The following is a 16,910-nucleotide window of genomic DNA, read 5'->3' as shown; positions in this document are numbered from 1 at the left end:
CAGACGATTGGACCACTGCAGGCAGAACAGCAAGTGTGTTCCTACATGATGCACCTTGAAACCTGGTCTGGTAGAACTTCTCCACAAAGAGCATACCTGATTAGGTTTTCAGCCACCTTCATGACATTGTGGATGGACTTCCTGGCCTGTGGAAAGGCGCAGCCCTACCACAGCTAGGTTTTCATCTACTTTCCACACTCCTAAGAAAACAGTCCAGACCCTGTCTTTTTAGATTTAGCTATTGTGCTTCGGTCTAATTTAAACCAAGATTAGGTGATTTTATGAGGAAGTTTAATGCAAATGGGGATGCTTTCTGATTTAATCATAAAGGATATTAAAGTAATAAACTACATCTGAGTTGTTGTTCCTCCTTTCATTAGCCTAATCAAACCTCTACGTGGCACTAACACACTTAAGTAGGCATACAGTGTTTATTTTAGCTACAAAATGTAGATAAATAGAATATAAATCACCCAAGATCATGACACACTCCAATTCCATTTGTTTATCATGTTAGTTAAAAAAAAAAATAATTTCAAATGCATACATTCAAGATATTTTATTGGTGTAAACAATCCAATGCCTACTTCTCATGAAATGAACACTTTGTTCTACCTCACACCTTCCCAAAACCAAGAGACCCTTTCAGGGCAAGGAACATAAGTCTTCTGAACTCCTCTTCTTCTGTAACCCCTCTCGGAAGGAAGAGGCAAAGGCTACATGTTGATGAATAAGGAATGCGGCAGCTCCCATCCTCCTGATTATAGAAGTCAAGCTGGCATTTCTGCGGGAACCCAAGAGGGGGGACAGAATCAGCCCCTGTCACAAACACCAGCAACTCCTCGAAGGAAATATCCATCTCCTCTTCTGCTGAGACACACAGTACAATCACATGGTTGTTAAAGGAACTAATTATAATTGTATGCAAGAACTTGGAGAATGTACTTTTAGTATTCAGGGGTGTCCAAGGTGTGTGTGTGTGTGTGTGTGTGTGTGTGTGTGTGTGTGAGAGGGATCCATACATAGTAATTTTTGAGAGGCATTCATCTATCAAGATCATAATTTTTCCAATGGTAGCAGAAAAACAATAGTCATAGCATCAAAAATATTCAATGGTACTTATTACAAACAGCTAGTATCAGACACCTTGAATGGACATCAGCCAGCACTCCCACTGGAAGACAGTCTCCTCCTCCTGTTCTCTGTGGTTGCTGCCCTGTGGACTCCAGGATATTGTGAAGAGGTTCCTGATGTCATTCCTGGAGAGTTTCTGTGTTGTGTTTGTGAACAGTGGCAGGAACTCTCTCCAGTTCATCGCCACCATCTCCCACATCTGGCCACATGAATTCATCCCGGCAATGAACTGTTGGACCATACTGGCCACCCTTAACACATTGATTAATGTCATTATTTTCACATCAATAACACATTCAGTAGTAAATAGTCTCAAACAGTAGGACAAAAACTGTCAACATAACTACAACATTCACTGGTTAATATTCAGTAACTCCTACAATTTACACGATCAAAAATAATGAGATTACATGAAAGTGTTTGGTTCGAAGCACTGCGTTCAAAATCCAGCTATGCAAGTGTGCTTAGAACCCCATCCCTTTTTGTTTTTTACCTGTGGTATAAGTAATGAGTAACTATTTGCCCGTGAATTGTAGGCAGGTCCCTGACAGAGGCTGTGTAAATGTTTGGCACACCACAGTCAGCTATCCAGTCCCCCAATGTGCATTTGAGCTCCTCTAGCTCCTCACTGGTGCCGCATCTCACAACCTGAGTAGACCAATAAATGAGTTATATTTGTAGTCAATATAGATTTTAAGGTTACTGTGGACGAAACCTGTTTAGACAATGTTTCAAGATAGTAACGCAAGTTAGAAAAATAAGTAATGTGTTACCCTTTTAAAACATACATTTTCAAGCTTCATCTGAAACTCCTCTTCCTGGAAAATATCCAGATCAAAAGGAGGTCATCTCAGGCTTCTGGCCACACATGAGTAGAAATAAGTCTGGGTTCAGGCATCGGACACCTGGTCCATTGTGCATAATGGACCAGGCCACCAGCTTTCCCGCAGTGTAAAACTTGTTTTGTGCCAACGCCCGTTGGTCATAGCTGAAAAGCAGCCGCCCTGGTCTTCCTTGGAAAATGCCCATCTTTTCCTGCAATTCAATCATGAGGAGTCTGTAAAAGAAAACACACACACACACACACACACACACACACACACACACACACACACACACACACACACACACACACACCTCCTTGGACCTCCATAGTCCTCTGCCATCTCCCCAACAAACTCGATATGTGGCAGTTTATGCCAGGCAAAATAGCTCCTGCTTAGAGCAACACATGCACTCTGAAGAATGTTTTTGCACCTGGCAATGACTGATACTGCAACTGAGGTCAAGATGGTCATTTTGAAAGTTTTTTTTGACATCCTGAGAACACAGAAAACAAAACAATGACTACACATGCATAATCAGGCCATTTAGGGTATACAAATTTATATAAAATCCTATATTTGCATACATTGGGGTTGTTGCACCTGACTGGAGAACAGAGAGGATTTCAACTTCTGAGTCAGAGGAGTCCATGTAGAAGTCTTCCCTATGTCACACAGATGACACAATATGATGATTAGGAAAGGCAGTTCAAATATTGGGGTCAGCCTGCATGAAAGTGGCGGCTGGAGCCTGGACTGGCGGTCCTGCAGCCTGTGTGGAAGTGGCAGCTGGAGCCTGGACTGGCGGTCCTGGGACGGGTGGTCCTGCAGCCTGCGTGGAAGTGGCAGCTGGAGCCTGGAATGGCGGTCCTGCAGCCTGCGTGGAAGTGGCAGCTGGAGCCTGGACTGGCGGTCCTGGGACGGGTGGTCCTGCAGCCTGCGTGGAAGTGGCAGCTGGAGCCTGGAATGGCGATCCTGCAGCCTGCGTGAAAGTGCCCGACGAAACCTCGTTTGGTTGACACACTTACTGCATACATTAATGTACTAACCACTCGTGTCACAGCATATACAACTAATCTAAATTCATGTTACACTATTACCCGATATGTTTTTTTTGTTTTTTTTAAAATGGCCCAACTATATAGCATAAAATATTTTGTCTGATTTGACTTAAGGCAGAAGATTTACTTGCTTTAGATGACTATGTAAAGAATCTGCTCTTAAAAGGATACATAAATTACATAAATGTGACATCGTAAGATCCACCTGATCCGAAATTATTTTCTGCTTAAATATGTAAATGCAGCCAACCCGTAAGTATGGTACTGAAAATCTTCACACACATATTTGCCTACCTGTGGACGAATGTACAGGTTTGACCGGCGCAAGGCATTATTCCGATGTATTTGACTGGGGCACATAGTGTTCAAGTTCAGAGGAATGACCATTCTTTGGCCACTGACTCTACATAACTGAAAACCTTGCTGAGCATGCAAATCAGGAAAAGTGTCCCTCAGGACTTGAAGGAATTCATCTTGCTCTAAATCCAGGGGTACAACAACCCGGCAAGGTTCAGTGGCATCTGACAAAGCATCAAACAAAAGCATTACCTTCGTCAATAGCCCATTCATTGCAAGCTGCTAAATATGATTTCAGTAATAGCTGCATGTTATTGCTTTGTACCTAGGGACATGTGCAATGACAATAAAGTGGAATATCAAAGGAGTTCAGTGATGTGGGAATCACTTATTAAACTAAACACATACAGTGGGTAGATAAAGTGAAGAACACATGCATAAAGGGTAAGCAGAAACAATTGAGACCAAAATGTCATGTAACAGGATAGACTTACCCATACGTGAAGTGATCCTCTGAATGGAATTCTTCAGAAGTGATACTTTAAAAAGTAATTTGTCGCCTTGCTCTGCACCTTTGTCGACGACGTAGGGGTCCACTGCTCTCAGAATTTCGAAACATCTGTAATCTGCATCAGGAATTCATTGCATTACTTCATTTAGTTTCTTTTAAATAGTAATTAGCATTGAAAACATTTTTATCCAATTTTAAAATGTAACATCAAATGTTGAAACATTCATGCATAACCAAGCTAGTTTCTTAAAACTGTTTCAAGCAATTTGCCTGTCCTTAATTAAGCGGTTTACTTTGATTCATACTGTGAGTCAGCTCTAGAGCAGGCAAAAACCTAAGGAAGAGACTGGCAAGGACCCCCTTGGTGGTCCAAGTTGGCCTGCAGTAAGTGGTTATTAAGTGTTAAACAAAAAAAAGGCGTGAACGAAAAGTTTAGTGGAGAGTCAAAATGTAGGACAGCAATATTTTTCAACCAGCTGTTGACTATACCTGTCAAGATGAGATTTGAAAATAAGGGAAATAAGCGTTCGCACGCGTCTATTTTTAGGGGTATATGCAAGTTAAATACTCTGTAGAACGCAGCGCCAGCCATCCTTCCCTCCCTCCTTGCGCTGCCGTTGTTCGTTTTATTGACTGTGCCGCTGACTTCTTGTCACTGTTGAAGCTAATGTTCTACATTAGCTTACCGGAGGGTAGCGTAGCAAACATACAAATGTTGAAAATACGGAAATTTATGTTGAAATATTTAAAAAGGCATATCAGCGGGATAGAACGGTAAAATAAGGGATAATCCCTGAAAAATTAAAAGGCCGCTACCAATATAAATTAGCCGTTATTAGTTAACGTTACACTAACGTTAGTTCTTACCAATTGGTAAAGCTAGCTTTGGTTAGCTTCTGCTCACCTTGTACAAATGATGCATTAGCTATGCGACCTGCTTTGTAGTCATTGTTTTCGCTGTGTTAGCAGAGGGATAACAGAACGTTTTTAGAGATCTGCAAAAAAAAAAAAAAAAAAAAGGAGCCAACTTAATCATAGACTGATGCTAAGCCATACAAAACTATAGTGGCATAACGTAATATAAATAAAATATAAATTCAAATATTAAAAGGTTGTGCCTCTTGCCTTGATAAAACATCAGTTTCCTCCTCCGGACCATCCTCATTCAATAACCGATTAAACTGTGCGTTCATTCTGTCCCTTAGGTCATTTATTCTTGACCTGAAACGACTTCTCCTCTCAGCCATCCTCTTCCCAATGAAACAGTTAAAAAAAAAAAATAAATAAAAAAAAGCGCAAGGATCTGACGACAAATCTCTGGAAGGAAAAAAAAAAAAAAAAAAGGCGGGGTGAAAACACGGGGAAATATTTAAAGCGCACATTTTAAATTAGGTAACGTTATAGTAGAAAACAGTGAAAATTATTTTAACCCTTTAGTGCTCCTACAAAACATTAATTTTTTTGGTTCTGGATGAGCAAAAAAGAAAAGAAAAAAAATGTCTTTATTATATTACGTCAATTAGATAGACCTACAATTTTAATGAGGAACACGTAAAAATGTGTAAAATTCATGGTAATTTTGATCCAGTAATTAACAATCTTTGAAAATCTTCTCCAAATGCATATTCTAATATCGTCCAAATTTGAGTCACATAAAGGTTCAGCATATTTCATAAGATATTTGAAAATGTGGAGTGTACAAAATTCTCTTAAGTTTGTGGGCTATTTAACAAAAAGACATTTTCTTTATATAAAATACAAGGGAATATTCTAACTGATCAAAATATGTTAAATTTAGTGATCAGTGTGTATAAAAAAAAAATTTAAAAAAAATATGGATTTAGAATGTTGAAAGAAAACACACCTTCACTGCAGAGTTAGGGACCCTAGGAAAGACAAAACACCATGCATGATGTCTATTCCGAGGCGATCTCTGGGGCCACTAAGTGGATCAAATCGTGCTGCAACCTGTTCCATGATTGTGCTGTCCAACATGTACTGGTTAGGAGGTACAGTCACTCTGTCAGACCAGTCTACCAGTGGTGCCCTTACTGAAGTAGAGGCTTCTGCAGTGCCAGCACCATCTGGATCAGCATCACCTCCTATTGCTCCTGCAGCATGAACACCTCCCTCTGGTGCAGTTCTGGCACCAAAGATGTCCTGCATTGCAGTGCTTGGTCGTCCCTGCTGTTCCATGCAACCTCTTACAAAAAGCTGCAAGGGGCTCTGATGCCTTTCTGTCCGCAACCCATGGTTGTTCCATTGCTGTACGAAGGCTGTGATGTCCCTATTGATTTGTGGCAAGTAGACATAATGAAGAGCCCACAGGTGCACCTCATTGTCAATGTCCACAACACCGTCACTCTCCAGGAAATTGAAGAGGTCGTAATAGACATTAGTCAACCCTCGCCACACATCACCCCAGAGCCTCTCAATTCGTTGATTATGAGTGCTCCTTCCTCGGAGAGCACTTCCTCGCTCAGAGCCTCTGAGAACGTTCATCATTAGACACACCGATTCATTCTCCCCACCATAATCTGTCCTTACACGAGAGGGCACGCCATACCTGGTCACTGCATGCATGAAAAGGTCCATCACTGTGTCGCTGCGGTTGTTGTTCGAAGCACGGAGGAAGACGATGAGCCGACTGTAGCCATCGATTCCCCCATGAACAACAATCCTCCACCTTAAATAAATATGAGAATATAAAAAAAACATTCACACGTAGATAATATAGATCGAGAGGAGAAATAAGCTTCTTTTTTTTTATTAGGGGAAGATAATAGACTAATACATTTACACACACACACTGTTTAGTATCTGCATTTATATCATTATCCTGTTTACTTGTATTATTATTATTATTATTATTATTATTATTATTATTATTATTATTATTATTATTATTATTATTATTATTATATTTACTCCTTGTTGTTGTTTATATGTACGTTTGTTCTTATGCTTTGGCAACAAAGATGTATTTTTGTCATGCCAATAAAGCAACGAACGAACGAGAGAGAGATAAATAAGCAATACAACTTAAACTTTGCATACATCTACCTTATCAGTTTGTGGTTCCCATCAAGGTGCCACAAGGAATTTGGTCCAGCCACGCGGTATGCTCTTCGGTGCAATCTCTGTGACATTGTTCTGAGGGCGGCTGCCCTTGGATCAACCCGCCACATACACTCTCGCACTCTGCGTCTCTGTACACAAATTCCCTGTGACCGTAGTTGTGCCCTGACAGCCTCTGGTCCAAGTAGGTCATTCCCAACTACAAGATCTTTAACCATTTCATCCAGGGCAGAGTCTGACATGTCAGAGTATGACGCAGAGCGGGTCAAATTGAACCTCCTGAGAAGTAAATTGCAGAATCACTGTATAGCTTAGGTTGTGCATTTAAAAAAAAAAAAAAAATCCCTTTTTAATGTTGTACATAAACCACACATTTGTAATCCATCAACTGCTTGTCAAGTCAGCAAGATATCGCGGCAATATTAGGTCCTAATGCAACCTACCTGAAACGTCGTTTGACTGTAGCTGGAGAAACATGCAGAATATCTGCAGTCTGTGACACTGTAAATCCACATGACTTTAGGAACGACAGTTGCTCTGGAGAGATGGAAAAGTGAGGTGGACCTCTAGCACCAGTCCAAGCCAGTGGAGCCTGGTAAGATAAACTGGCTGCAACAGAATAATGCACAATGTCATTCAAGTGAATTTGTTAGAATTGCAGTTTGTGTGCTGTGTGTGTGTCTGAAGGATCTGATCTTGATATTCAGCTGTATTGTAATGAACAAAGACCAATTCCATTAACATTTTCATTTGAGAATACTGAAGCAAGAGAGGGAAGACATGAAGCAATCTAGCTACAAATGTACCATCACAATCTGTGATGCAGTGTAATTTTAACTTACCTTGTTGTTCATGCCCTCTACAGGTCGTTACTTCATGGATATATTCAGCTAGGTCTCCAAGTAAGCAATCTGTTGCTTGAACATTTATCAGCCTCCCCCTTGCCCATTCAAGGCTCCTCTGCATGGTCTCCAACCTAGAACCCAGGAAATGTAAAGATTTAACAGTTGACATCAAGATTATTGGCAGGAAACAATTCAGTGGAGTGCCAGTCTAAGTTTAACTTTTAACATAACTGGAAAGGAGAATTGCATTGGGATAGGAATTCTTAGGACTGCAGAAACATGGACAATTTAAAAACGGGATTCAATCAGGAACAAGATTTATACAATGCTGTACACCAAGGGAGAGAATATTTCGTTTCCCATTAAGATTCACAAGCATCTCTCATTACACATGCACTCCAAGTATCCTAGACAGGAAAAAGGGGTGTCAACAATTACATGTATGGGACAGATGATCTGACAATTGAAATACCTGATGACTTTATAGTCACTACAACTAACAGTCTTCACGTGAGAGTTCGTCGTTCGATTTTTAATCCTGATCATTAACTCCTTTAACGACAAGAACGATTGAACAATGTGCAAAAATAAAAACTCTGAAAGACAACAGCAAGTTGTTTTATAGTTTTCCTTGAGATCCAGTTGATTCACCTGCGGCTTAGAGTGCATAGATTCAACGTGTTAGCCTATATAAGCAGGCACTCATGAATTAACCTTCTGACAAATTTATCTGCAATGCATTAGGATTAGGATTAGAACGTTAGCTGGCTAAACGTTAGTTTTACAATAACAACTGTTCGCCACAACAGCTAGCTAATAACTTTAGCCCAAAATGTTTTGTTCACACTGCTAAAACTAACCAAGCTAACATTAATCTTTTAGATCTTCGTTTGAAATGAATTCTCTAACTGTTAACGTTACTTTCCCAGTTAATTCACAGGGAATAAGATGGATACACAAAATCTACGAGCCAGGTTGACGTTACGTTACATTGAAGTTAACCCTAACCTACAGAAGTCATGGTCATCCTCTTACTAATTATATCCAGGTGCTTTGACATGGCTAACGTTAGCAAAAACTAACCCAGTCACTAGTTCAACTTGACATTCACTAGCAATATTGTAAACGAAACTACATTTCTCTAGCAATTTCACTATTACAGAAAGGTTTTTACAACTCAAACTCTCACCTTGTTAATGTGGATTCCAACACAGCAGGCCCAGCATCATCTGTCTGCAGAAGACGAGTGCAGTCATTTAATGTCCACTTGCACTGGGAAATAAAGTTTATCCTAGCCATCTTTTAAAAAAAAAAAAAAAAAAAAAAGCAGGACAGTAGTAGTAGTAACCCTTATATACTGTCTATGGTAATAACAGTAACAGTAACCCTAGTAGCTAGTAGTAGTAGTCGTCGTTCTTCTCTCTTCTTTTGATTAAAAACTGACTGTAGCGTTATCCTTAAATAGAGCTCAAAAGTGACCGCCCCCTTATTTTGCGGTTCAGGTTCCGGTGTTACACAGAAATCTGTGACCCATCGAGATCGGTGTCCCCCTACCTCAACCTGAACCAAACCCCTGTCCCTAACCTTAACCACGGAAGGGGGCGCTACGCTTTTAACAGGAGGGACACAGATCACGACGGGTCACAGATTTCGGTGCAACACCGGATTTAAATTTCACATACATTTTCCAAAAAGCCTTATTTAATATATATATATATATATATATATATATATATGTATTCTTTTTTTTTTTTTTTTTTTTTTAGAAAGGTGATTTCACCAGCCTACATATCTTTAAACTTTCTCTAACAACCTGCTTTAGTTGTGGGAGTTAATGAACAGAAAACCACCTAAATGAATTTCAAAGAATATCTGTTTCACTTCCTTTAATTGTTTAATGCTATAGCCTGACAATACCCTACACCCAGTCTCAACTCTTCAAAAGTCTAAAATGTAGCAGCTTATAGGCTACTGATTGGTCTTTTTAAAAGTCCAAGTAATAACAGTTTGTTGGTGGAAACATCCCTTGTACCATTTATGGACAGCTGGGGTTAAGATATGTTCTTTTGTTAACTTTTAATTTTAAACCAACAACTTTACTTGAGCTCTTAAATGAAGCCATTGTGTAGCGATACAGGTGCATTTCATAAAATTATAGTATCGTGGAAAAGTTTATTTCTGTAACTTTATTCAAAAAGTGAAACTTTCATATATTCTAGATTCATCACAGAAACTTTATCATTTCAGGTTTCTTTTTTTAAAATCCTGATGATTGATTCTTCTCACGTCCACATTTCTGTATTATACATTCTTTGTTATAATATTCTAATATTTTGAGGTACGGATTTTTCATTTCCATGAGCTGTACGCCGTAATCATCAAGACTAAAACAAAAAAAGGCCTTTTATGTGTAATGAATTTAGAATATATGAAAGTTTCACTTTTTGAAAAAAATAAAAATAAAAAATAAACTTTTCCACTATATTATAATTTTATGAGATGCACCAGAGTCATTTTAGGTGGCAAGTTTTGAACCTGCATCTATTCACAACTCCATCCTTGATTTGGAGAGTGAGAGCAGATGGGAATAAGCACAGACAACATTTTAAAATATGTGCTTAAAATGTTTAAAGTGGATGGAAACCCAGCTTTTCACAGGCCAGGAAGTCCATCCACAATGTCATGAAGGTGGCTGAAAACATAATCAGATATGCTCTTTGTGGAGAAGTTCTACCAGACCAGGTTTCAAGGTGCATCATGTAGGAACACACTTGCTGTTCTGCCTCCAGTGGTCCAATCGTCTGTGCTGCTGCATCCAAACCAAGACCTGCAGAATGAAAGCTGTAATGTAGAAAGTAGGCCTAAGCATGTTGGTGAACTTGTTACATCAATACATTGTTGGTACGGATGTATACACTTTAAGTCTTTAAAGCCTGTTAAAAACGTATTTCTAGTGGGTGAGTGCCCCCTAGTGGATATATTGCATTATGTTTGGATTGTGGCTCTTCAAATAAACTGGATGGTTCTATCGGTTCTATTATGTTAATAAAAGTAGGGGGAAACACAGACGTTATTTACTTAATATGTAGCTACAATGCAGCGATATCAATCAAAACTAGCTCATTCATTTTCCGAGATGAAAATCCGTGGTTTTAATTATTGGACGTTGGTGCACTTATTTTACCAAGAGCGAGTTAGGACAATATCAGTGGCCTTTAGTTAATTATATCTGCAGCAAACCTTCCACAAATGATAACCTATTAAATGAAAACACAATACAGTTTATTTGCCTACAATTTTAGTTTACCGATTGCCAAACTAATTGAAAAATAGACTGTACAAAAAAAAAAACCTCTCCCAAATCCACCGAGCTTTGTTCATATTTGTGCTGGGTTGGATTAATGTGGTCTGTTGTTGTTCTTTACTGATTGGGTGATAACAGTCCAAATGTATTGGCTTTGGAAAAGACAGGGTGGAGCTCATTATCATATATACTATGTGTCTTTTGACGCGTTATGTTACGCGTACTGAGCCACGTAAAAAGCGGCGTTAGATGAGCATTCCACGGCGCTTTTTACGGCGTTTTGTCATTAGACGACGTAAAAAACGGCGTCCTGACCGTTCAAAACAGGTAGGAAAGTGACGTAATGTGAGCTTTTTGGCGTTCCATAACCATCCCGTTATTGTCGCGCGTCCCCCGCAGCCGTCTCCCGGCGTGTGAGGCGTCCTTTCCCCGTTGTCTTCCTAATCACAACCGTCCCGTTATTGTCATGCGTCCCCCGCAGCCGTCTCCCGGCGTGTGAGGCGTCCTTTCCCCGTTGTCTTCCTAATCACAACCGTCCCGTTATTGTCATGCGTCCCCAGCGGCCGTCTCCCGGCGTGTGAGGCATCCTTTCCCCGTTGTCTTCCTAATCACAACCGTCCCGTTATTGTCATGCGTCCCCAGCGGCCGTCTCCCGGCGTGTGAGGCATCCTTTCCCCGTAGTCTTCCTAATCACAACTGTCCCATTACTGTCGCGTGTCCCCAGCGGCCGTCTCCCAGTGTGTGAGGCGTCCTTTCCCTATTGTTTTCCCGAAACCCAACCTCTGAATAGATGGTTCCCATTTCGTGCTGGTCACCATGAAAAAAACGAGATAAACGTGTTGTTGTACACAAATCAATAGATTAAAAATAACGTGACAATTACACAAACTGTCATGAGACCGTGTTGATATTACACACACATGTAAATACACACACATGCCTAAGACCTATACATGCACTAAATGTACTGTAGAGATGTCAGAGTGAGGGGGTAAGCCCATGGACAGGTGCCCGAGCAGTTGGTTGTTTGGTGCCTTGCTCAAGGGCACATTGGCAGTGCCTAGGAAGTGAACTGGCACCTCACTAGCTATCAGTCCACACTCTGCATGCTCTGTTGCTAACAAGCCTTAAATTTTGTAGGGAAATTATGGGTTTATTTTCCTGACTGAAACCTGGCGTACCTTGATGTGGGTTACAGCAATGCCAGTCGTCTGTCTGTGACACCTTTGCTTGATGAACATTCTCTGTTAATCTGCAGACAGTTTTTGACCATCCAGTCACTGGCCAAGAGGCTGGTAAACTTCTCCACGGCCTGGGACAGGGACAGTGGCCGATTCGACTATAGTTTCTTACTCTTGCAGCAGAGAGTGGCTGGAACCAGGAGGCCCTGCTAAATTCCTTTTATCAGGGATTATAGGAGGATATCAAAGACGAGCTGGCTGGCTGGCACAGGAGGATTTTCCATATGCATAGACAACTGACCGCGAAAGCGCTGCAGGGAAGGTGGATCCAGGTCAGCCAGTTCCAGCACAGCCCAGGATGCAACTTTTCCCACTCCGTCAACCATGATGTCCCCATGTCACCTTTCAACCTGCTTTGCCATTCCAGGAGGAGGGGTCAGTGCAGATCAGAGGAACACAGCTCACGAATGACTCCTCAGTGGGTAGGAGGATTCTGAGGGGAAGTTTCACTGGTGTCTGTTATGCTGGGGTAAATCAGGAGACACCCTCCCCTCCCTCCAGCAGGCACGCCAAATGACACAAACAGTTTGGAAATTATATTGCGTCACCTTGAGGATCATATTTCCATTATTGCGACATTCTTGGTGCTTATGAGCAATCCTGTTCAACAAAATATTGCTGAAAGAACATTATGCATCATTCTTGAAGGAATGTATGAGTGTCTTTGGGAGATGTTGGCAGAAGTAACACTTCAAATGGAAGCGCATGGTATGGGCACACATTCTGCATCTCGGGGAGGAAGACCGAGGTAAGTGATATAAATGGAAACAACTGTAATGATGGTGAAGTTGGCTTCCGATTCACAGCGACCGATTTGGCAGTTGAGGGAAACATAGGCTATAACTTACATTGCTGAGCCACTGATCTTGGGAGATTTGACTGTTTTTTTCACATGTAAACCACATTGAACCAGGTCAGATCTAAAACCATTTATCAAATCAGGACTAAATTATCCCAGAGAGGCTATAGATTTTTTTAAACACATTTTCAGATCTGTAAAAATGTATTTAGAAATAAACTTTCAATTTAATTTCCCTGTAACTGCCGAATCGGAAACTTTGAATCGGAAGCCAACTTCAGCGTTGACCAAATGTATGGGGGTGGAGGTTGTTGCAGGCCAGGAATATACTTTCGATTATATTTTCATTTTTTAGTACATGTTACAATCAAGTAATTGCTAAGATTATTAATACAAGGTGTTATGCAGTGGTGGGAAGTACATATATTTAGAACTGTAACAAAGTTAACAAACTGGAGGTACTCGATTTCACTACAATATTTTCATTTCCGGCGACTTTATACCTCTACTCCACTACGTCAAAAATATGTTACAAACATTAAAGGTCCCATGGCATGACAATTTAACTTTATGAGGTTTTTTTAACATTAATATGCGTTCTCCCAGCCTGCCTATGGTCCCCCAGTGGCTAGAAATGGCAATAGGTGTAAACCGAGCCCTGGGTATCCTGCTCTGCCTTTGAGAAAATGAAAGCTCAGATGGGCCGATCTGGAATCTCCTCCTTATGATGTCATAAGGAGGAAGGTTACCTCCCCTTTCTCTGCTTTGCCTGCCCAGAGAATTTGGCCCACCCATGAGAGAGCGACGTCATGACTTTCAAACGAGCAAAGTGGCAGTTGGTCAAGGCCACACCCCCACTCTCCACCTTGCCCCCCCCCCCCCCCCCTCTCTCCTCCTCAATCGCTACAGACACAAAAATGGCACATACTAAGGAAAGCTCATTGTGGGACTGGCTCTAGTGGCTGTAATTCTGCACCAAGGCTGAATTTCAGGAAAGAGACTTCAGATACAGTATTAGGGGACCACTAAGGTCTATATAAAAGAGACTTCAGATACAGTATTAGGGGACCACTGAGGCCTATATAAAAGAGACTTCAGATACAGTATTAGGGGACCACTAAGGTCTATATAAAAGCATCCAAAGAGCACCATGTCATGGGACCTTTACAGTTATAGTACTCATGTAAATGTACTTGATTACAGTCCACCATTGAATATAAAATCAGCCATTCATTCACATTTCTTTCTTTTGTTTCTCTTTTAAGGTACAACATACCAGCTGTTCAGCTTACTCACATGCAGGATTTAGGATTTAGCTGGATGGCCATATCTCGAATGCTGTCTGTAAACATACGAACACTGTACAACCACAGGACACATCTTGGTTTAGTGGACTATGGGAGTTTTACCAACATTTCAAATGATGATCTTGACCGTCTTATTACTAAGGTTCTTAGACAAACCCCTGGCTCAGGAGAGACCTCCATCACTGGTAGTTTGAGAGGGAGAGGGATAAGAGTTCAGAGATGGCGAGTGCAAGAGCAATTAAGAACAGTAGATCCCGAGGGAAGAGCCTTAGAGGACAAAGGGCAATACAAAGGAGTGTCTACAATGTCTCTGTCCCAAATCAAGTGTGGTATGTGTTTTGTAAATTTGATTGACATTAGTCATTACTCCCTAGATGGTGAATGAAGCAAGAAAGATTGATGTACTGATTTAAGAAGACCAAATAAATAATAAGCCATTTAAACTATACTGTATATACAAAACGTAGGACAGCAAAGCCAAATAACTTAAATGTTGATGAGCAACCAAGTGTTTCAAAAATAATAACATTTCTTCTTATTCCAGGCACATTGACACAAACCACAAGTTAAATCCATGGGGATTTGTGTTTCATGAAGGAGTTGACGGCTATAGCCGCTGCATTACTTACCTACGATGTTACACAGACAACAGAGCAGAAACTGCCTTGCAACTTTTTCAGGGTGCTATTGATGTATTTAGACTTCCACATGTCAGGAGTGATGCTGGGAGTGAAAATATTGATATAGCATGGTTTATGATTGAAAATTGAGGGGCAAACAGGGCAAGTTTCATGGTTGGACGTAGTGTTCGTAATCGTAATGAGGAGAACTAAACAGGTGGTGTCAACATACTTTAAAGACCTTTTCCTCTTTAGGGAAAACGTTGGAATTTTAGACAGCACTGACCCACTTCACATTAGGGCTCTTTACCATGTTTACCTTCCAAGAGTAAACAGATCTGTGGATGAGTTTGTAAGGCAGTGGAACAACCACAGCTTAAGGACAATGGAGACCAGGTCCCCAATGCAACTCTGGACAGTGGGAATGCTCCAACTGCCTCAACATGTAAGACTGAATCATGTGCAACCCCCTTATTACCACCACTGGGATGTTGATTTAATGCAAATTAATCCAATGATTGATGATGGAAATCATGGGATAGAACACTGCTTCAAAGAAATGATGACTAATAATAATGTGACTAATGAAAACCCATAGCAATTATCACCATATAAATACATGCTGTGCATATTATGTATCATTTTTCAAAAAGTATAATTATAACCATATTGACGAAGATGAACCCTGTGTTTTTATTACTTAAATAAGCTTAATTTTGTATACAGTTTTGTTAACTATCTAATAGAAAAATATTACATTTAAAGTCTGCGATGCACATATCCCATCACAATAGATATTAAAAAGACAGTAAGCCAGTACACACAAAGTAGTAACAAAACAGTGTATTTGTTAGAAGGCCATACCACAACCTAGAGTCCATATTCTGCCATAGCAATGGGGCTGGATTTACAGCTTATAAAACAATTAACAACAACATCCTGTCCTCGTGTACAAAATGAACTAATGAGTTGTTGGAGCAATTTGTTCTTTTACGACCCATAGCTATGTACAGTTGTTTGGACACATCTAGCTACCCCAAATCTGAATTTGAAAGATTGCCATGTATGATCTTTTCTTTAACCCTTACCATGACCTTAACTATAACCAAATTGTGTTTGTAAATAAAAAGAAAAAAAGTGCCACACTTTTATCAACTTAAAAAAAGTTCACATTATACAATCTGAAAGGCAAAGCCATGGCTTGAAATATATCTTCAAATGTCTTCAAAAACTTAGATTGTTTTACTGTATATTGTTCATGTTGTTATTACAGCAAATGCTTGATTTTTCTCCATAGGATAACAAACAAAAATAAACCTTGCACTTATAAAGAAAACACAAAATCATAACAAGCTCTACAAGCCCTCCATTATTTTTAACATTTCACACTCTTCCAAATCCGGGTGAACTGTGTATGGCAAAATTCATTTTAGATCTGAAATCAGCGTATACTGCATGAACTGGTATTAGCCACTGGAAATCGGGAGTGGGTGATGAATTCAAGGCTGGGCTTTGGAGAGAAACCCAGTGCTGGAATGCTGTCACATCCAGTGAAGAAAACAAGAATATCTTCTAGAGAGACATCGTTTTCAACTGTAAAACATAAACAGAGAGTAGCACAATTAAATCATGTATATGTCTGATATTTAATTATTAAGTATTATACTACTGGAGTAATGCAGAAGTGATGTAAGAAAGGTGACTGTTGAAATGACACTGGAATTTGGAAGAGTTGCCTGGGTTAGTGAATATAGTGCATAGTGCACCATTTATCAGCAAAAAAAGATATAGGTGCTAGCAACATTATTTGCGCACAACAGCCATAACAGCCAAGATATGTTGGTACTGTAGGTGTGCATCTGCTAGTTTGGTTTATGGTACATATAAAT

The 16,910-nt window shown here is 40.2% G+C and overlaps 1 protein-coding gene across 1 annotated transcript; it reads right to left on the bottom strand.

Annotated features, from left to right (window-relative positions):
- Positions 1 to 465: 465 nt before the first annotated feature.
- On the bottom strand, positions 466 to 2,396 carry LOC116035325 (G2/M phase-specific E3 ubiquitin-protein ligase-like). Its single transcript, XM_031278354.2, has 4 exons — positions 1,923 to 2,396; positions 1,628 to 1,782; positions 1,147 to 1,385; positions 466 to 867 (listed from the first exon to the last, which is right to left on the bottom strand). The coding sequence occupies exons 1-4, from the start codon at positions 1,935 to 1,937 to the stop codon at positions 617 to 619; spliced, it is 660 nt and encodes a 219-aa protein (XP_031134214.1). The 5' UTR covers positions 1,938 to 2,396; the 3' UTR covers positions 466 to 616.
- Positions 2,397 to 16,910: the final 14,514 nt, after the last annotated feature.

The sequence above is a fragment of the Sander lucioperca genome, chromosome 10 (genome assembly GCF_008315115.2).
Source record: "Sander lucioperca isolate FBNREF2018 chromosome 10, SLUC_FBN_1.2, whole genome shotgun sequence".
Lineage (NCBI taxonomy): Eukaryota > Metazoa > Chordata > Actinopteri > Perciformes > Percidae > Sander > Sander lucioperca.
The sequence above is the reverse complement of the archived record's forward strand: the minus strand, read 5'-3'. Positions and strand labels throughout refer to the sequence as shown.